This window comes from Heteronotia binoei, chromosome 21, assembly GCF_032191835.1.
Source record: "Heteronotia binoei isolate CCM8104 ecotype False Entrance Well chromosome 21, APGP_CSIRO_Hbin_v1, whole genome shotgun sequence".
In the NCBI taxonomy this organism is placed as follows: domain Eukaryota; kingdom Metazoa; phylum Chordata; class Lepidosauria; order Squamata; family Gekkonidae; genus Heteronotia; species Heteronotia binoei.
Window position 1 is genome coordinate 132782062 of NC_083243.1, and position 19276 is coordinate 132801337.

The 19276-nt window shown below is 42.9% G+C and overlaps 1 protein-coding gene across 1 annotated transcript in view; it reads right to left on the reverse strand.

Annotated features, from left to right (window-relative positions):
* Nucleotides 1–19276, reverse strand: part of DCDC1 (doublecortin domain containing 1) — a 777962-nt gene that overhangs the window by 696251 nt on the left and 62435 nt on the right. The window contains exons 4-5 of the mRNA XM_060262385.1: nucleotides 4140–4345; nucleotides 2447–2540 (exon numbers count right to left, since the gene is read on the reverse strand). Coding sequence (XP_060118368.1) covers nucleotides 2447–2540; nucleotides 4140–4345 — 300 coding nt within the window. The remainder of the gene's footprint in view (nucleotides 1–2446; nucleotides 2541–4139; nucleotides 4346–19276) is intronic.

The following is a 19276-nucleotide window of genomic DNA, read 5'->3' on the forward strand; positions in this document are numbered from 1 at the left end:
TTTTTTTTAGTTTATCTGAGCAAAATTAAATTTAGATACTCATCCACTGTGGTCTTTACCCAATGCATGGTTATGTTAATTGTTAAGATGTTTGTGATCTCTGACACTCAATGGCAGTAAGCATGAAAACCCTTCATTCTTAAAATGTAACATGAGTCATGCCTTTGCTAAAACTGAGCTAAGTCGCTGTGCATTAAAAATGCTGGCACATCTTCTGCTTGAGCAAGTGGACCAAAATGGTGTGAATTGTTAATGTCTTGCTCCTTTGGTTCACGGCTTGTGATTGATCATTTGTAACTATATCTACTCCTTGTTCCATGAAATCAAGTATGGAGTAATGGGTTCATCAGATTTTTAGGTTAAATTGAGAGTGAAGAGGTACTGTGTGTGGAAATAAGAGTTGCCATGTTCAGGGCTGGCCTTGTAACAGCATGGAATCTAAAGGCGATATTCAAAACCACTTCACTCATCATACGCTTACTGATTCTGAATAGGGTCCATTTGCGGGGGACATTTGGTAGTTTTCCAATACACTTTATGCCTCTTTCCTACTTCTACCACCATATATACTTTTTAAATAACACACACACACACTCACATATGTATGCGTGTGAATATCTTCAAAGGTAAAAAGAGAACTTAACTTCAAGTTCACTCTCCAGTTGCTTTTCACTCTTAGCTGTATGTCTCATCAATGTATTCAGGCAATTCAGACAACAATTCCATACTGCTGTCTTTTTAGAATAATCTTTCATAAGTTCCTTCTTAGCTCATTTCTCTAAGTTGGTAATACATTTTGATAGCTACCTCAACATGTTAAGTGGTTGTGGAAAGCATGGTATCAAGGATAAGTAAAATCGAACAACTTGTGATGGCCTTAAGCATTTTAAAATTACATTAATTTGGATGGAAAATGTGAGCACATTTTGAATGCTGCCATAAAGTTCAATGGTATTTAGTAGTTTTTTAATTTGACTGCATTAACTTTGCGAAAAGCAGAGACAGAAAAGTGTAGCACCAGGTTTCTTAAGCTGCTATTTGAATCACAAAAGCTCGTCTGCATATTTTGTGACAAGTAACAACTCATATTTGACAAGTATTGTCATGATCAATGGCTTTAAGTACAGCTCCAACATGATGGTTCAATATACCACCTTGACTTTGCACCTCTACAGCAAATGCATTTCCATAATGACAAAGTGTGCCCCAGTACATATGAATTTATCTCACAATTAGTCTTTGATATGCCCCAAGACTGTTTTTTTTTTTTTATATCAGACTAACAATAGTAACAATGCTATCCTTCTTGGATGTAATCATATAGATTCGGGTTTTCACTTACAATTTTATACTTTTGATGAACTGCCAAGATTTCAAAATACTAAAAACAGCTGAATCCATAGAAATTTTGAAAATAGAACTGGGCCTGGGCAGCATTATATAATTTCTTGGTAGGAAACAATAGGTAATAAGAGTATATTATAAGAGTGATTCTTGAGTATTGTTTTTTCTCCACAAACCTCAGCCAGGAAGCTCACACAATGTAACTGAACCTTGTGTGAGCTCCCTGGCTCCTGCCAGCATGGTGTAGAAGTTCGTGTTAAACTAGGATGTCATAGTGGTAACCCAGGTTCAATTCTCAACTGTGCCATTAAGTTTATCAGGTGCCATTCACTCATTCTCATCTTCACCTACTTCTTAGGATTGTTTTGAGGATAAAGTGGAGGAGGCAAGTGTGACACATATTGCCAAGGGGTGGGATATATTTATCAGGTAAATAAACTACCACAAAATTTAGAATTGGTGAAATAATAAGTTACAAAAAATAATACTATCTACTGTTACAGAGAGAGAAGACACATCTATATCCTGTGGGGGCAGAAGGTACTGACTATACAAGTAAAGGAACATCAGCTGTCAAAGCTCCAGTTTGCTGGGGAAGCTTAGGGGAAAGGATGGTGCCAGGACAGGTATAGGTAAATCCTGATGCTGTTAGTATTCCCCTGTATATGGCTGAACCCTATTCCACTACTCTGTGACAAAGCAGAATTCAGAATTTTACTGTTTGAACAACCAAAAATGGGGTAAATGCCACCTACTCAATATCATATAATTAGTTTAGTTAGTTTTAAAATGCCTTAGGTAAATTTATGGAGGATAGCCAATGGTTGACCTATTAGCCACTATGACTAAAGGGAATCTCCAAACTTTGGAGGCAGTAACCCCCTTTTTAAAGTACTGGTGGACAAAAAGAGGTGAATGTCTTGCATCCATGCCCACGTTCTGGGGCATCTGGTTGGCCACTAAATGAAATAAGATGCTGGACCAGAGAACTACTGATCTGATCCAGCACACTTGTTTATATGTTCCTAATTAGCTGATACAGATTATTTATTAAGCTGTGTTTTTAAAAAAAAAATCAAAAGAATACATACATTTCACTTACCATTTATGAGATCTTCAATTTTTTCTCCATATATACTATATACATACTTAGCAGGCAAAGTAAGGTTCAGTCGTATGGTACACATATCTAAGAACTGAAAAAAATAATATTAAACCCTCAAAAATTAAAATTAAAACAAAATAAAGCATGAAGTGCCAAATGTTTATACATTTGCTTTCTTTCAGAGGCACTGTAATTATCTCCCCTCCCCTAACTTCCTTGTCTACACTGCTTCATGACTTTTTGCAGTTGTTCATAGCCATAGTTTCTGCTTTACAACTTCATTAGTACCAACAGCCCGCTTCCTACTTAAATTATCCCAGCCAATCAGAAATCATGTAGTAAATGTAATGAGTAATGCTATGTAAGCAATTTGTCTAAGTGACAACATAATACAGTAGCAATCAAAACCAAATGAAACTGAGGGCAATATTTCCTGCATTGTGTACTGCTATTAGAATGGAAAAAAACATATCTGGCTCTTAATCTGATGTGATCTCTGAAAACTTTGAGGTTATTTTTGCCTCTGACAAAATCTTTTGCAAAAAGTGCAGTCTTGTTAGTTCATTAAGAAAATACACTTTGTCTATTTAATCTTTTTAAAAAAATTATTTCATGGCAAAAAGATGTTGGTTACAAAAATGTTTGGCTGAAGAAAGAAGACAGTAGCTATTGGGATTCATCAGTAGAGTTGTTTACTCTACACAATAGCTATCTCTAACATACCCCTTCTAGCAGTGCTGTTTAGAAAAAAGGAGAGGAAGGAAAAAGGAAACTCTCTCTAAAGAAAAAAGAGGCAAGCTGCTACTGCTTCCTTCTTATCCCTCCTGCCTTTCTCAGATGGTACACCAAAGAAAGCATCTATCCCTCAGCTATTCCAACCACCACACTCTGTCACCTGTGTCCATTCTGCAGTTCTCTTGTCCTATCACCCTTTCTTCCTCCAGCATCTTTATCTTACTGTTATCATTTTGTTCTTTTACAATTTAAAAACAAACAGGAAAAATATACTCTTACAAAATCCTGATGTGACAGAGTTGAAAGTTTGACCCTACCACTACTTTTTCAAAACTCTACAATCCAAGGCATAAAAAACCCCTAGGCATTCCTAATGCGCACAATGATACAAAAATTACTCATGCAAGATCAGCTAGATTAAGATCCTATGCCTGGATCTATTTCCGGGAAACAGTATGGAAGAAGTGGGTTGTCTCCTATCTGGGAACATATCAGAATTTACAAGAAATACTCCTTGCAACTTGGGTGACAAAGATGTCAGAAAGAATTACATACGTTTCCTCCACACATGGTTGGTTCTACAAATCTAACAAAATAGAATTTGCTAGAATTCTGGCAAATTTCTCTGCTTGGTTCACTGGGTGTGCAACTAGTGCAGCATATTATAACCTGTTTCTATACTGGTCTTAAGATCTATCTGCCAAACTATATTCAGGATAATTCAAATTGTGAAGCAATCTTATTAACTTAAATAAGGCAATCCCAAAGCACAGTTATTGAAGACAACATCCCTATTAAAAACCAATTCAAAACACTGCAATGATTCTGGGGTTGGCATGCATGAGTCTTTTACAGCTGCAACTGAATCTCTCAACATACTACTGGTTTAAACTATAGGACAAAATTGTTATCAACTGTTTTCAGAGCATTTGGGCTCTGCCACATCCAAATTCACCTTTTCCATGTGATCCAAGGGTGCTGTTATTTTATAACCATCTTGCCCCGTGCAGTTCTTAAATACCAAAACTCTGATACTTGGCTTCACAGCAAGTTTCTTCATGCGTTTGGAAAGCACAGGCTTGACTTTTCTCCTCCTAACATCTCTAGGAAGGACTATACCATTCAGTGTCCAAGTTGTGTTCTTCATTAACAACAGATGGTCTGGAAGAAAAAGGGTAAAGTCAATATTTGGCTTCAGAATTAAAAGTGAACATGTCGTGCTCCTTTTCCCTTATTACCTTAATAACACACTGGCTGGTATCCATATAAAAGCTGGTATTTTTGGAAAAACGACCCCATCTTCCCACAAACCGTGACATAAGCTGTAGCAAGCTGTCTCTACTGATAGCCCACATAAATCATCATTCCTGAAGGGAACAGATGTTCAGGGTATGAAAGAGTAATACCACAATTTAGTCATAATTAAAATTCACCTTAGCACGCCTCTGTAACTGATCAGAGAGGAACATTTTACTTCTCATCTACAAAAATAAATGCTTTCCATCACCTTTGCTTATAACAATTAATCCTGGTTCTTAACTTACACCTGTCTCATTTCACACTGCTCACAGTGTATCCCACAACTGATCCATTTAACAGTTGCTTTCCTAATTTCCTAAGACCAATTTGAAAGAATTATCCTCCCCCCACATAATATCTTGGTAGAAAGTCTAGAATTTGAAGTTATGGGTAAGTATTTAACTCATGATACAACTGGGAAACAAGTATAAGAAAGAAAATAAATGTTTAAAGTGATATACATGGTCTGCAGCCTGACAATATTGTTTGCTGTTGACTCAGGACACTGCACAATGTGCTACAGCAGTCCCTGTCCTGAAAGTCATCCCTTGGAAGCTGCTACTTCCAAGGGGTCTCCCCGCAGGATCGGCTGTTCTTTAGGCTCTGCTGGGGTGCCTGGTTGAAACTGGGCACTGCAGTAGAGCCTGCAAAGTAGCTGATTCTTCAGGGGGACCTCTCCCCAAAGGATTGGCTGCAGCCTAGAGAGAAGGCACTTTAAATTGACTCCCCATGGCTTCCTCAGACACTCTGCAGTCACTTGGCACCTCGGAAAGCCAAGTGGGCAGGAACTGTCCTGAAACCTGAACTTCCCATGGAGGTTCAGGAAGTTTGGGGACAGTTAATGGGAGGCACAGTCACAAACCATTGGTTTGCAAACCATGAACCAGCCCAATTCATGCACGAACCATGGTTCATTGTTCATTTCCCCATCCCTAACTACTACTGTCCCAATGCATGAAACAAGACCAGAGCCAGATCATGGTAAAAGGATATTTAGTAATTCTTTCTGTTTGCATTAACAAGAAAACCAAGACAGACTTTTTTGTGTTTCCCAATCCCCATTCATCTTTAGATGCCATTATCCAGATAGCTACTTTAGGTGCACCCACTATGAGGAAGATTTTACCAGCATTTTCACTGGTGTGAAGGGAGAAAGGCCAATCATGCCCAATTATCCTCATTAATGTAGCTCCATCCTGCATGGCTTTTTGTCCATATGCATTTCAGAATTTCTAGCATACATTTTCAGGATGCAAAAAGGATGTTTCAATGAGAAGTGAATTTCCAGCTGTAAATTTTTCCCACCTTATCAAATTGTGTTAGACTTCTCAGAAATTGTACTGTTTGCCACTAAAGATGCAGTGCAAAGAGGGAGAGGGCAGGTTTTTTTGTTTTGTTTTTTAAAAAACCCTTTCTTTAACCATTTTCCCACAATAAAGTAAACTGTTTTTATTCTCACCAGGGGAAACTCTCTTACAGGCACTGTGTAAAGTGTTTATGTCTGCTTGATTGCTTGCAGAGTATGCATGATATTATTGAGAGAAGACAGCAGATGCTACCTGACATTGAAGGGTGGGGTAAGTGTTGCATTTGCCCCATCCTCTCAGTCTGCAATGTTGCTTGTAAGCCAGGATATTCAAATAAAAGACATTAATCATGTGATCAGCAGGCACAGCATCAGAAAACACAATAGTCTGGTGCTGTTCCCTGAAGAGGGAGAGGCACATTGATAACCCCCTTCTGTCAAGAAATAAACAAAGTCAGGGAATTGCCACCACAATCCTATTTCCTATATAGTGCTATGCAGAAGAACAGACTTGCAGTTACCTTAACCAGGCTGCTCCTAGCCTACTTCACCACCCTGAGTATATCCCCACATTGCCCACATTCCTTGATAATTGTTCCTGTGTACACCTCTTTCAGCAAGTCAACTGGTTTCTGGGTGTTGGGCAGCTGTCAGTGCTGGATGAACACGCCCAGGTACCTGGGTTACTACACCCATCCCTTCCAAACAAATGCAAGTATAATTGGTTCTAATTGTCAATTTTTGAATGGTTGTTATAGTGATAAATCAGAGGTCTTCAGATTTCGATTAATTTGAGTTTAAGCATATATTCTTAGAAACTTCACAAAATGCTTGAAACATCTTTGTTTCCTTAAGCATTACATACAAATTACATTAGCTTACATACAAATAGGGGACACCTCACTTTCCCCTGTATCCTCCTCTCCACACCATTTCCTCTTGTCTTCCTCCTGGCAGCCTCCATATGCTCACTTTCCCCTGCTTCCTTTTCTCCTTCCTGCCCAACAGTTATTTACCTCATTTATAGATCATCTTCGTGCACAATGGGGATGCACAGTGGCTTATATAATTTTTCCCATCTCCATGTTATCCTCACCTGTGAGGTAAGTTAGGCTGAGAATGTGTAAGTGGCCCAAAAGGTACACAGTGAGCTGCCATGGCAGGGTGGTGGTTTGAACTTTTGTCTCCTAGATCCACATCTGAAACTCTAACAACTATACCACACTGGCTTTTGTAGGGTGGCTGATGTTGAACACTAACAAGCAGCCAGTCTTGGATGAATCATGCAAATCAGGTGGCAGCAAGTTGCCTAGTGGTTGCTGGTGGACCTGGCTCTAATAAGTTCTCTGTCAAATGCCAAAACAGCCCTGAAGTCTCTCTTTTTCCTGCTTCCTCTGCTCCTTCCCACCAACCAGCCAACTTACCCTTTTCTCTCCCCCTCCCCCATTTTCTACTTTCTCTCTTTCTCTCACCATGGCAACCTCTCCCCATGAAACATCAGGCACAGTTGTACACTACCAGCCCTCAGCTGCACAATGGGGAACCTGCAAGAACCTAAAGGGACCACCTCACTGTCTTCCCTCCCCACAATATTTCTCTCCTACTGGCAACCCCCATATCCCCAGTTTTCCCAGTTTCCTTCTCTCCTTTATACGCACCAATCACCTTACCTTTCATCTGCCCCCCATCTCCAGCTATATTTATTATTTCATTTATATTGTCTTTCTCCCCAGTGAAGACCCAGAGCAACTTACATCATTCTCCTATCTTCGATTTTATCACCCTATCAACCCTGTAAGCTTCTACAGCACAGTGGAGATTTGAATCTGGTTGGATGCATTTGAACAGTAGCAGACAGGCCTGGATGGACCATGCAAGTTATGTGGTAGCAAGCTGCCCACACTTCCTGCCAGGTTTGGCCCTGACAAGTTCTTCTTCAATGGCCAAAACAGCCCTGCCCTATCCCCCTCCTTTTACCGGCAGAAACCAAGGTTTGAAGCTGGCAATATTGTTGCAAGTTCCCAACAATGGCCACTGAGGGTATTCATTTCTTAAAGCTACGGTCACTGTTTCTATCATGGTGGTGGTGGGTGGGGGGTTAACTCCCCAGTCTTTGTTTTTAAGGTTTAAATTTTCCTGAAAACCTGAGTCTATTCTTAGGTACACAGAAGTATATTTATGTTGTATATGTGATTGAAATTGTGACTAATATATGGAGTTCTTGCCTGGCTCATTGGAGCCTGTAGGACTGAGCTTAGGGACTCAGGAACAATAATAATAATAATAATAATAATAATAATAATAATAATAATAATAATAATAATAATAATAATAATAATAATAATAATAATATTTTATTTTTATATCCCGCCCTCCCCGCCGGGGCGGGCTCAGGGCGGCTGACAGACATGGGAATCCCATGAATCATAAAACAACATAAACAATTTTAAATATCAGTTACAGTAAAAATTATTTAAAAGTTAAATATATAATAAAATAGGTGCTAAATGCTGTAGTCGTGATATCCACAAGATGACTAGTTGTCCATTCATCAAATTAGTCGGGTTCCATCTCAAAGGCCAGCTGAAAGAGACATGTTTTGCAAGCCCTGCGGAATTGGTTCAAGTCCCGCAGGGCTCGCACCATCTCCGGAAGGTCGTTCCACCAGCGAGGGGCTATCACCGAGAAGGCCTGCTCCCTAGTGGCCCTCAGCCTGGCTTCTCTTGGCCCAGGGATTGTCAGTAAGTTCTGTGAGCTGGATCTCAGTGCTCTCTGGGGCACATATGGGGAGAGGCGGTCCTTTAGGTAGGCAGGTCCTCGGCCATATAGGGCTTTAAAGGTGATAACCAGCACCTTATAGCGAACACGGTAGACAACCGGCAGCCAATGTAGATCCCGCAGCCCAGGCCGTGCAGTTTCCCACCGTGGAAGTCCCTCCAGCAGCCTGGCCGCCGCGTTCTGGACTACCTGAAGCCTCCGTGTTCGGTATAAGGGCAGCCCCATGTAGAGGGCATTGCAGTAGTCTAATCTCGAAGTGACCGTTGCGTGGATCACAGTTGCTAGGTCGGTGCGTTCCAGGAAGGGGGCCAACTGCCTCGCTCTCCTAAGATGAAAGAAGGCGGATCTAGCAGTGGCAGCTACTTGGGCCTCCATTGATAAAGAGGATTCCAGTAGCACTCCCAGGCTCTTGACTTTGCGCACTGGTACCAGTGGCGCACCGTCAAAGGCCGGTAAGGTGATCTCCCCTCCCGGCCCGCCGCGGCCCACGCAAAGGACCTCAGTCTTCGCCGGATTCAGCTTCAGCCCGCTCAGCCTGAGCCAGTCAGCCACGGCTTGTAATGCCCGGTCCAAGTTTGTTGGGACATCACCAGTCCGGCCGTCCATCAGTAGATAGAGCTGGGTGTCATCTGCGTATTGATGACAGCCCAGCCCATACCTCCGTGCAATCTGGGCAAGGGGGCGCATAAAGATGTTAAACAACATCGGGGAGAGAACTGCTCCCTGAGGCACTCCACAATGAAGTGGGTGCCTCTGCGACAGCTCCCCCCCGATTGCCACCCTTTGTCCCCGACCGTCAAGAAAGGAGGAGAGCCACTGTAAGGCTAGCCCCCGAATTCCTGCGTCGGCGAGGCGGCGGGTCAGCAGCTGATGGTCGACCATATCGAACGCAGCCGATAGGTCTAGCAACAGCAATACCGCCGAGCCGCCTCGATCCAGTTGTCGTCGGAGGTCATCCATGAGGGCGACCAGGACTGTTTCCGTCCCATGACCCGGGCGGAAGCCGGACTGGCATGGATCTAAGACGGAAGCGTCCTCCAGAAATTCCTGTAACTGCATCGCCACTGCCCTCTCGATAATCTTGCCCAAAAAGGGCAGATTTGAGACCGGCCGGTAGTGTGCCAATTCGGCCGGGTCTGATGACGGTTTTTTCAAGAGAGGGCGGACCAATGTCTCTTTCAGGGGTGTTGGAAAAACACCTTCTGAAAGGGATCGATTTATAATATCCCGTATAGGATATCTTAATTCCTCCTGGCAGGCCTTGATTAGCCAGGAGGGGCATGGGTCCAGGTCACAAGTCGTGGATCGTGCAGTGCCAAGAATTCTGTCGACTTCCTCCAAGCTGAGCGGGTCGAAGCAATCCAGAGTTAAATCCGAAGACACGCATTGGGCTTCGAGTCCACTTACTGCCTCTAAATTGGCGGGGCAGTCCTGGCGGAGCGATTGGACCTTATCCGCAAAGTATTTCGCAAAGGCCTCGCAGCCTATCTCCAATTCCTTAGCTTTTGAATTGCCTTGAGGCAATGTAGTCAGGTTCCGAATTATTCTAAATAATTGGGCTGGGCGCGAATTTGCAGATGCAATCTTAGCCGCAAAGTATGTTTTCTTTGCGGCCTTGATTGCCATCTCATAGGACTTCATAAACTTCCTATAGGATGTTCTAATCGCCTCGTCACGGGTACGCCGCCATTGCCTCTCTAGCCGTCTAAGGCCTTGTTTCAGCTGGCGTAATACCGGGGTGTACCACGGAGCCAGCTTAGTCCAAATCCCTGCTGCCCTGCTCCAATCACAAGCCCTCGGCTGGCTTGAATGGTCCAATAGCATGCTAGGCGGGAACCTTGAGTGTATATACAGTTGGTCCCATTAGCCCAGTCTTCAGTTTTTGAATGCAGCGCTACACTATGCTGTATCTAATAAAAGAGCTATGATCACTACCACCTAGCCTCATCATTGCATGGAACCCACTATATTGCAGTGGTGATGAGGATGGGATCCTGGTAAGCGAGCCCAGCAGCAACCAGCACCGCACCGCACATTGCTGCCAACGCATTGCCAATGTTGACAATGACTGCTACGCCAGGAACAATTCCCAAGTTCAATGTGGCCAATCCAGAGCGGTGGGAGACATGGCGGGAGAACTTCATCTATTACTATGGGATCGAGGGGGCCAAGAAGAAATCACTACTGCTCTGCTCTTGCAGCATGAACACCTTGGAGTTGGCGCAGGGTCTAATGGCACCTGTCACTCTCGAGGAAGCCACCTTCAAGAACATTACCTCCCCCTCGTGACCCACTTCACACTGCAGCCGATGGTCCTGGCCTGCCGCTTTGATCTCTCCAAGCGCCGCCAGTGGCCCAAGAGTCAGTGGGAGACTTCATCTCAGCTCTACACTGGCTGTCGCTCCGCTGCAACTTTCCCCGACTGGATGAGGCTCTGAGGGACCAGTTAATCTTTGAGTTGTGGGATGAGAAGCTTTGGAGGAAGCTGCTTGGAAAGGATGACACTGACCTCACCAAGGCAATCAGGGAGGCCACGGCCTATGAGAAGTCACAGAAGGAGTGCACAATGGCTGCTGCACACCAAGCCTCATTCTCATCATCAGACTCGAAAGAATCGGGGGGAGACAATGCTCTCAAGCTCCACCACGTGGCACTGAAGCACCAGCTACCATGTGCAACCAAGACTGTGCATGCCCGGGAGTGCGCTAGCTGCAGGGAGCCACATGAGCGCCACTCCTGCAAGTTCTGGGACTCCGTCTGCAACCAGTATGGGAAGACGTGTCACCTGGCTTGAGACTGCCGCTCCAAATCAACTCCAAACCGAGAGAGCACCACTCGGCGCAAGAGTGGCAGGAATGGCCGCCGCCATGAGGTATCCATTGTGGAGGATGTCAACGCTCTCACAGCATCAGTCAGACAGGTATGCGAAATCACCATGCCATCCCTGGATAAACTCCAAACGACTATTAATTGAGGGCACTCTATGTAAAATGGAGATTGACACAGGGGCCACCCATAAGAACATAAGAGAAGCCATGTTGGATCAGGCCAATGGCCCATCCAGTCCAACACTCTGTGTCACACAGTGGCCAAAAAAGAAAGGAGGTTCACAAGTGGGGCTAGAAGCCCTTCCATTTTGCCCTCTCCCTAAGCACCAAGAATACAGAATATCACTGCCCCAGACAGTTCCAATAATATGCTGTGGCTAATAGCCACTGATGGACCTCTGGCCATATTTTTATCCAAACCCCTCTTGAAGCTAGTTATGCTTGTAGCTGCCACCACGTCATGTGGCAGTGAATTCCACATGTTAATCACCCTTTGGGTGAAGAAGTACTTCCTTTTATCCATTCTAACCCTACTGCTCAGCAATTTCATTGAATGCCCACGAGTTCTTGAATTGTGAGAAAGGGAGAAAAATACTTCTTTCTCTACTTTCTCCATCCCATGCATAATCTTGTAACCCTCTATCATGTCACCCCAAAGTCGACGTTTCTCCAAGCTAAAGAGCCCCAAGCGGGAATGTGTTCCAAACCTTTAATCATTCTAGTTGCCCTTTTCTGGACATAGCATCATATCAGCCCAGACCCTTAAGAAACTATGCCATGGGGGGGGGGGGCGGAGACCCAGGCTACATCCATCCCATGTCATTGTCCGGGACTTCCAGAAACAGGCGATAGGTGTTCTAGGGGCCAGAGTAGTCAATGTAAAATATGGGAACTTCTCAGGGACCCTTCCCTTGCTGGTGACTGAGGGGAACCTGAGCAGTCTGTTAGGCCAGGCTTAGTTCGCACCTTTGGGGATCCGGGTGGAGGGAAAACACCAAACCCCCACAAGAATGGATTTCCAGAACATTTGTGGGGAGTTCCCGTCCAGTTTTGATGGAACTCTTGAGACCTATATGGGACCCTCCGTGACGCTGCAGATCAACCCCAATGTGCAGCCCATATGGCTGAAGGCCCAGCGAGTACCCTTTGCCTTGAAACCAAAAATCGATGAGGAACTAGACTGCCTTGTGGCACAAGAGGTCCTGGAGCCGGTTGCCAACGCATGTTGGGAGACCCCAATAATCACCCCTGTGAAGCCTAACGGTAGTGTCTGCATCTGCATGGACTACAAATGCATGATCAACAAGGTGCTGCAAGACCATGCCTACCCAGTCCCGGTGGTCAGTCATGTTCTTTTTTTTCCCCCAAATTAAAAGTTTTATTGAATTTCAGTTATAGGAAAGGGGAAAAGGAAGATTCTACAGGAAGTTATAGGAAATCAGGGTTGGAAGAAGAGAACAAATGCCACTCTTAATTACATTTCTTTCTCATTACATATACATCTGGTTCAATCACCACTCCATCATTTACAGTTGGTATTTTCTATTTTGTCTCTTATAACATTCTACCTCTCTATAATTCTTACTTTGGTTTGCAAATACACATTTCTTATAATTGCTTCATCTTATTGAGTATATTATACAGTACTCACTCCTTATCTTATATATTCTTTATATACAAATATGTTGCCTTAGTTGTCTCAATTTCCACACCTATACTACACCCAACCAATCATACAGTGGTTGCCAAATCTTCATACTGTCTTGTATATTTCCTTCTCATAATTTTGCAGAAAGCAAGTCCATTTCTGCTATCTCTAAAAGTTTCTAAACAAAGTTCTCTTGTTTAGGTATTTTTTGCATTTTCCACTGTTTTGCATGTTATTCTTGCTGTAGTTACTGCATGGATCAAAAATTTGATTATCGGTTTGGGAAGCAAATCTTGGCAAATATTCAATATATACATCTCAGGTTTATGCTGTAGATCAGGGGTGGCCAACGGTAGCTCTCCAGATGTTTTCTGCCTACAACGCCCATCAGCCCCAGCCAGCATGGCCAATGGCTGGGGCTGATGGGAGTTGTAGGCAAAAAACATCTGGAGAGCTACTGTTGGCCAGCCCTGCTGTAGATTAATCTTTAAAATTTTCTGTAGACAACTGTGAATTTGTTTCCAATAATTTTTCACTAAGTCACAGCACCATCATATATATCCACATATGATCTTTTCAATTTTTGACACTTCCAACATTTATTTGAAACATTTGAGTGCATCGCCAATTTGTCTGGTGTAATATACCAGGAGTGGCCAATGGTAGCTCTCCAGATGTTTTCTGCCTACAACTCCCATCAGCCCCAGCCATTGGCCATGCTGGCTGGGGCTGATGGGAGTTGTAGGCAAAAAACTTCTGAAGAGCTACCGTTGGCCACCCCTGTAATATACCACCTATAAAACATCTTATAAAAATTGTCTTTAAATGTGACTGATCTTTCCATACTCTTTTCCAGGTAGCTAAATCAATGTTATAGCCAATATTTTGTGCCCATTTCACCATATTGTCTTTTACTATTTTGTCCTGCATTTTCATAGTTACCAAATAATTATACATTTTTCAAATCATTTTTTCTTCTGATCCTGTTATAATTTGGTCAAATTCGTTTTTCTGTTTTGCAAAACCCATTTCTTTGTTTTTCATATATCTAGATTTTAACTGTATTTTCATCCACCAGTCTAGTATTTTATTTTATTTTATTTTTAGAATATCAGTCTCATCCAATAAATTCTCATATGTAAAAATTTCTTCAAAATTTAATAACTTTGGTTGACTCAATGCTTCTAATTTTGGAATATGCCTATATATTTGATATCCATTTTGGAATATGCCTATATATTTGAGATTTTATCCACTTCCAAGTTAAATATATTGATCTTCTAATTTCATGAAAATTAAATACATTCTTCACCGACATATTTTGATACCAAAGATATGAGTGCCAGCCACTTGTTAAATCAAAGCCTTCAAAAATCAGCAACTTTTTGTTCTTTAAAGTAATCCATTCTTTTGCCCACAATAGTCTACATGCCTTGTAGTAAGTCTGCCAATCTGATAAAGCAAAACCACCTTGTTGTTTAGCATCCTGCAATGCTTTTAGTTTAATTCTAGGTTTCTTGTTCTGCCATATAAACATAGAGATCATTTTGTTTAATTGTTGAAAAAATATTTTGGGCAGGGGAATAGGTATTATTTGAAATAAAAACAATATCCTTGTTAATATATTTATTTTGACCGTTGCAATCCTTCCCATTAATGAAATATGTAAGTTTTGCCATTTCTCCAGGTCATTCTTGATTTCTTTTGTCTGCTTTTAATGTTTTAGCTCTGGCTGTTATATATATTCCCAAATATTTAATTTTCTTCACAGATCCGTAACTCGATATTTCTTCTAATTCTTTAATCTGAGTTTGCGTCATATTTTTCGCTAAAAAATTTAGTTTTCTTATAATTCACTTAAAAACCTGCAACTGCTCCAAATTCCTCCAATTTCCCCTTAAGTCTTCTTATGGATGGTAATGGATCTTCCAATATAAAAACCAAGTCATCAACAAACGCCTGAAGTTTATAGGATTCTCCCCTTATTTTAATTCCTTTTATTTCTTTATCAGACCGTATTTGTTCATTTAAGTATTCCAACATCAAAATAAATGTAAAGGTGACAGCAGACAGCCCTGCCTTGTTCCCTTTTCGAACTTAATTTGATCCGTCAATGCTCCATTCACAATAATTCTTGCCTTCTGTTCTGTGTAGCTAGTTTGTACCCATTGCTTAAATTGTTTACTGCAACCTATCCCCTCCAAACATTTCATCATAAATGTCCAGTTTGCATTATCGAAGGCTTTTTCCGCATCCAGAAAAATAAAGGCCGCTTGCTTATCCGGATATTGCTGGTAGTACTCCAATGCATTCAATACTGTTCTCATATTATTTCTCATCTGCCTCTTTGGTAAAAATCCCATTTGATCTTCATTTATTATATTCATCAAAACTTTCTTCAATCTTGAAGCCAGGATAGTTGTAAAAATTTTGTAATCCACATTTAATAATGAAATGGGTCTACAATTTCTAATATCTTTTGGGTCTGTTCCTTCTTTATGCATTATGGATATTGTTGCCTCTTTCCATGGGGCTGGTATTTCTGACATCAATGTTATTTTTTCTAGAAGCATTTTATATGACAATAATAGAACAACAAAATATAAAATTCTGCCGGCAGGCCATCTGGTCCCGGTGTTTTATTATTCTTCTGTTCCTTAATTACGCCAATAATCTCTTGGGCTGTTATTGGATTATTCAATAGTGTTATTGGATTATTCAATAGTGTTCAAAAGTTCCTCTTTCTTGGTTTTCTTAATATATTCTTCTTGCAGAGACTCTGGACTTTCATACTTTTTGTATAAATTTCCGTAAAAAGTTTTTACAATTTTTTCAATTTGGTTACTTTTGTATTGTTCTATGTTATTTTCATCCTTCAAGGCTGTTAATACATTCTTCTCTCTCTCCTTCTTTAATCTATAAGCCAACCATCTACTCACTTTATTTGCATTTTCAAAAAAGGATTGTCTTGCCCATTTCAATTTCTGCTCCACTTCTTCCATCAACAGCAAATTTATTTGATGTTGCAAAATCTGTATTTTGGTTTTCATCTCCTGTCTCATGTTTGTCTTGAATTCTTTTTCTTGTGCTTCAAATTTTCCTGCCAGTATTTCATATGCTTTTTTTTCCTCTTCTCCATTTTGCTGAATATCGAATTGCAATTCCTCTAAAAAAAGTTTTAAAGGCGTCCCAGATTATCTGTTTTGGTGCGACTTCTTTCAAATTTTGTTCAAAGAACATTGTGATTTCTTTTTTGGCTTCCATTAAAAATGCCTCTTCTTTTAATATCTGCAAATTTAACGACCATCTAAACATTTTATTATAGCTTTTAAATTTCAGTTGAAGCGGATTATGATCAGCAAAGGTGGTCAGCCATGTTCTAGCTTCTCTAGCAGCTGCAAATTTTTTTGGAAAGCTAGATCTGGCCCAAGCATACCAGCAGTTCCCTGTGGATGCCGCTACAGCCCAAACCATTGTTACACATTGGGGCACTTTCCGGTAAAAGCGCCTTCAGTTCAGGGTCAGCGTGGCCCCAGGAATCTTTCAGAATTTAATGGATTCTCTTTTATAAGGCATCCCCAGGGTCCAACCATTCTTTGACGATGTGCTGATCGCCTTAGCCACCAAAGAAGAATTCGCTTCCTGCCTCCGCGCAGTATTTCAGCAATTTGACAAGGAGAATCTCAAGGTAATGAGGGAGAAATGTATGCTGGGGGTCCCTACAATAGACTTTTTGGGCTACATGGTGGACGCGAGTGGAATCCACCTGGCTAAAAACAAGATCACGGCTATCTGCAACACACCAGCCCCCACCAACAAGGCTGAATTACAAGAGTTCCTTGGCCTTCTCAATTTTTATCACGCCTTCCTTCCCCATAAGGCGGTGATAGCAGAGACCCTGCATAGGCTCCTGGACAAATGGGCTCTGTGGGTTTGGGATCACCGGCAAGCCGCCGCCTTCCATGTGGTGAAGGACATTCTAACATCAAATATCTTGCAGGCGCACTTCGACAAGCGGCAGCCCGTCGTCTTGGCCTGTGATGCCTCCCCCTACGGGGGAGTCCTAGCCCATGTGCTGCTGGGTGGCCACGAGGTCCCGGTAGCCTATTATTCAAGGACACTGCAGAAACCAGAGTGCAACTATGCACAAATAGACAAGGAGGGTCTAGCAATCGTGGCAAGGGTTAAAAATTCCATGATTACTTTTACGGCTGGCCCTTCACCATCTTAACAGACCAGAAGCCCTTACTTGGCCTGTTTGCCCCCGACCGCCAAATACCTCAGATGCTGTCGCCCCGGGTACTGCAGTGGTCCATCTTCCTTGTGGGGTACCAGTACGCCCTCCAGTACCGCCCAGGGAAAGCAACAAGCCATACAGATGCCTTGAGCTGTTTGCCGCTGCCATCAGAGGACCCAGATCCAGCCCTGGGGCACTAGATCCTGCTGCTGAAAAACCTCTCGGACCGCCCGGTCCACACTAAGGACATTGTCCGTTGTTCCACCAGGGATAAGATCCTCTCCCAGGTTTTGAGCTGGGTTTGGAGGGGATGGCCCACTAGCAGGGTTGGTCTGGAGTTTACAGCCTTCGCGTCCTGCCAGAAGGAACTATAAGATCATAAGAGGGGTTTGTTGTGGGGGAGCAGGGTAGTGGTCCTCACAGTGCTGCAGAAAACCCACCCGGGGATAATGCGCATGAAGGCACTCGTCCGTAGCAACTTTTGGTGGCCCGGGATCGATGACGTGATCAAATCTTTGGACACCCAATGCCAGGAGACCTGACTGGCTCCCCCTGGGCACCAATGCAGCATTGAGAATCCATGCATAACCCCTGGTCCCGCTTTCATTTGGACTTTGCAAGGCCCTTCCAGGGACAAACATTCTTTCTAATTGTTGACTCCCTCTCGAAATGGCTGGAGGTGATTTCAGGGGCTTCCACCTTCTCCCGGGCTGCCATCAGTGGCCTCCACCGGGTTTTTGCCATGCACGGGCTACCGGAAACGCTGGTTTCAAGAGGTTTGGTTAAGTTTTGTGTTTTTCAAATTCCTTCTGGTTGGTGTGAGGGAGTTGGTGGTGGTGGGCGGGCTGTGTAGGGTGGGTCACTGAACTTTCCTGGGTTTTTAGAGTTATTTTTGGAGTCTGTGGGTATTTTCGGTTTGGCTAGGGCTGCTAAATAGGCTGCCCCACTAATACGGGTGTTTTTAGGGATTATGTTTTTTGAAATTTAAAAGAACTTAATCCAGTTTAGGGCTTTAGCGCGTTTCAAAATTCAACTAGGCCAGATAGCGGCAATTTTAAAAGATTGCAGTTTTCTCATAAAAGGCACTGTGACTACTAGGCCAGATCAGGCTCCCTTTTAAGGACACTAGGGTTGCAGCGCATCTAGCTTTCAGCCACTGATTTCCATAGGGTAAACCGCAGCTTTTTTCTAGTCTTAGGGGACACCTGATTTCTAGTTTGCAAGGAGATTTAGTTTGTTCCAGGATCTAGTTAGGAAAAGTTTAACTAGCAGCATATAACAAGGATTGCCTTCATCTCAAAGTAGCCTTTTAAAAACTGTAGCCAGGTAGAGGCAGAATGACCTAGTTTCCTAAACCTTACAAGACTACTACTAAAAAGGACAGGTTAGGGACCAAAAAAAAAAAAGTTTTGGTGGGAGGGTTTTTAAAAAGAAGTCAGGCCATACGTTGGTTCAGGATACAGTGTAGTGAGCTAGGTTAATAAAAAAAACCACTCTCAGTTCAAGTTGTGAGACTGGTCAAGGGTGACATGAGTGACAGGCAGAAGAGGGGCACTGGGGGCAAGGTCAGGGAGAAGATTAGAGGGGTGGAGGGGAGAGGGAGAACCACAGTTTTCTCCCCACCTGTGTGTAGGACCCCTCCACAGCCACCTTCTAGCACTCCAACCTCTGGCTGGACTGTGATGAAGAAGGCCCGTCTTGGTCCCTTCATCGAGGCTGCTGCTGGGGAACCCCCAACAGAGGTGCCATTAGGTGCTGGCACTGAGCAGGGGTCTGCTGCTCGGGCAGTTTCTCCTCCAGCTGATGTCACTCAGTCTCAGCAGCCAGAGGAGGGGCAGCAAGAGCAGTCCTCCTTGGAGCTGAGCTTTGGGTACAGTCTTCTGTTCAAAACGATCTCCCCAAGGAGGATGCAGAGTGTTATGCAGGAGCTGGAGGAGAAGCTGGTTGAGGACCAGTCCCCTTCTTCAGTTCCTTCGGGCACCAGCAGTCCTTCAGG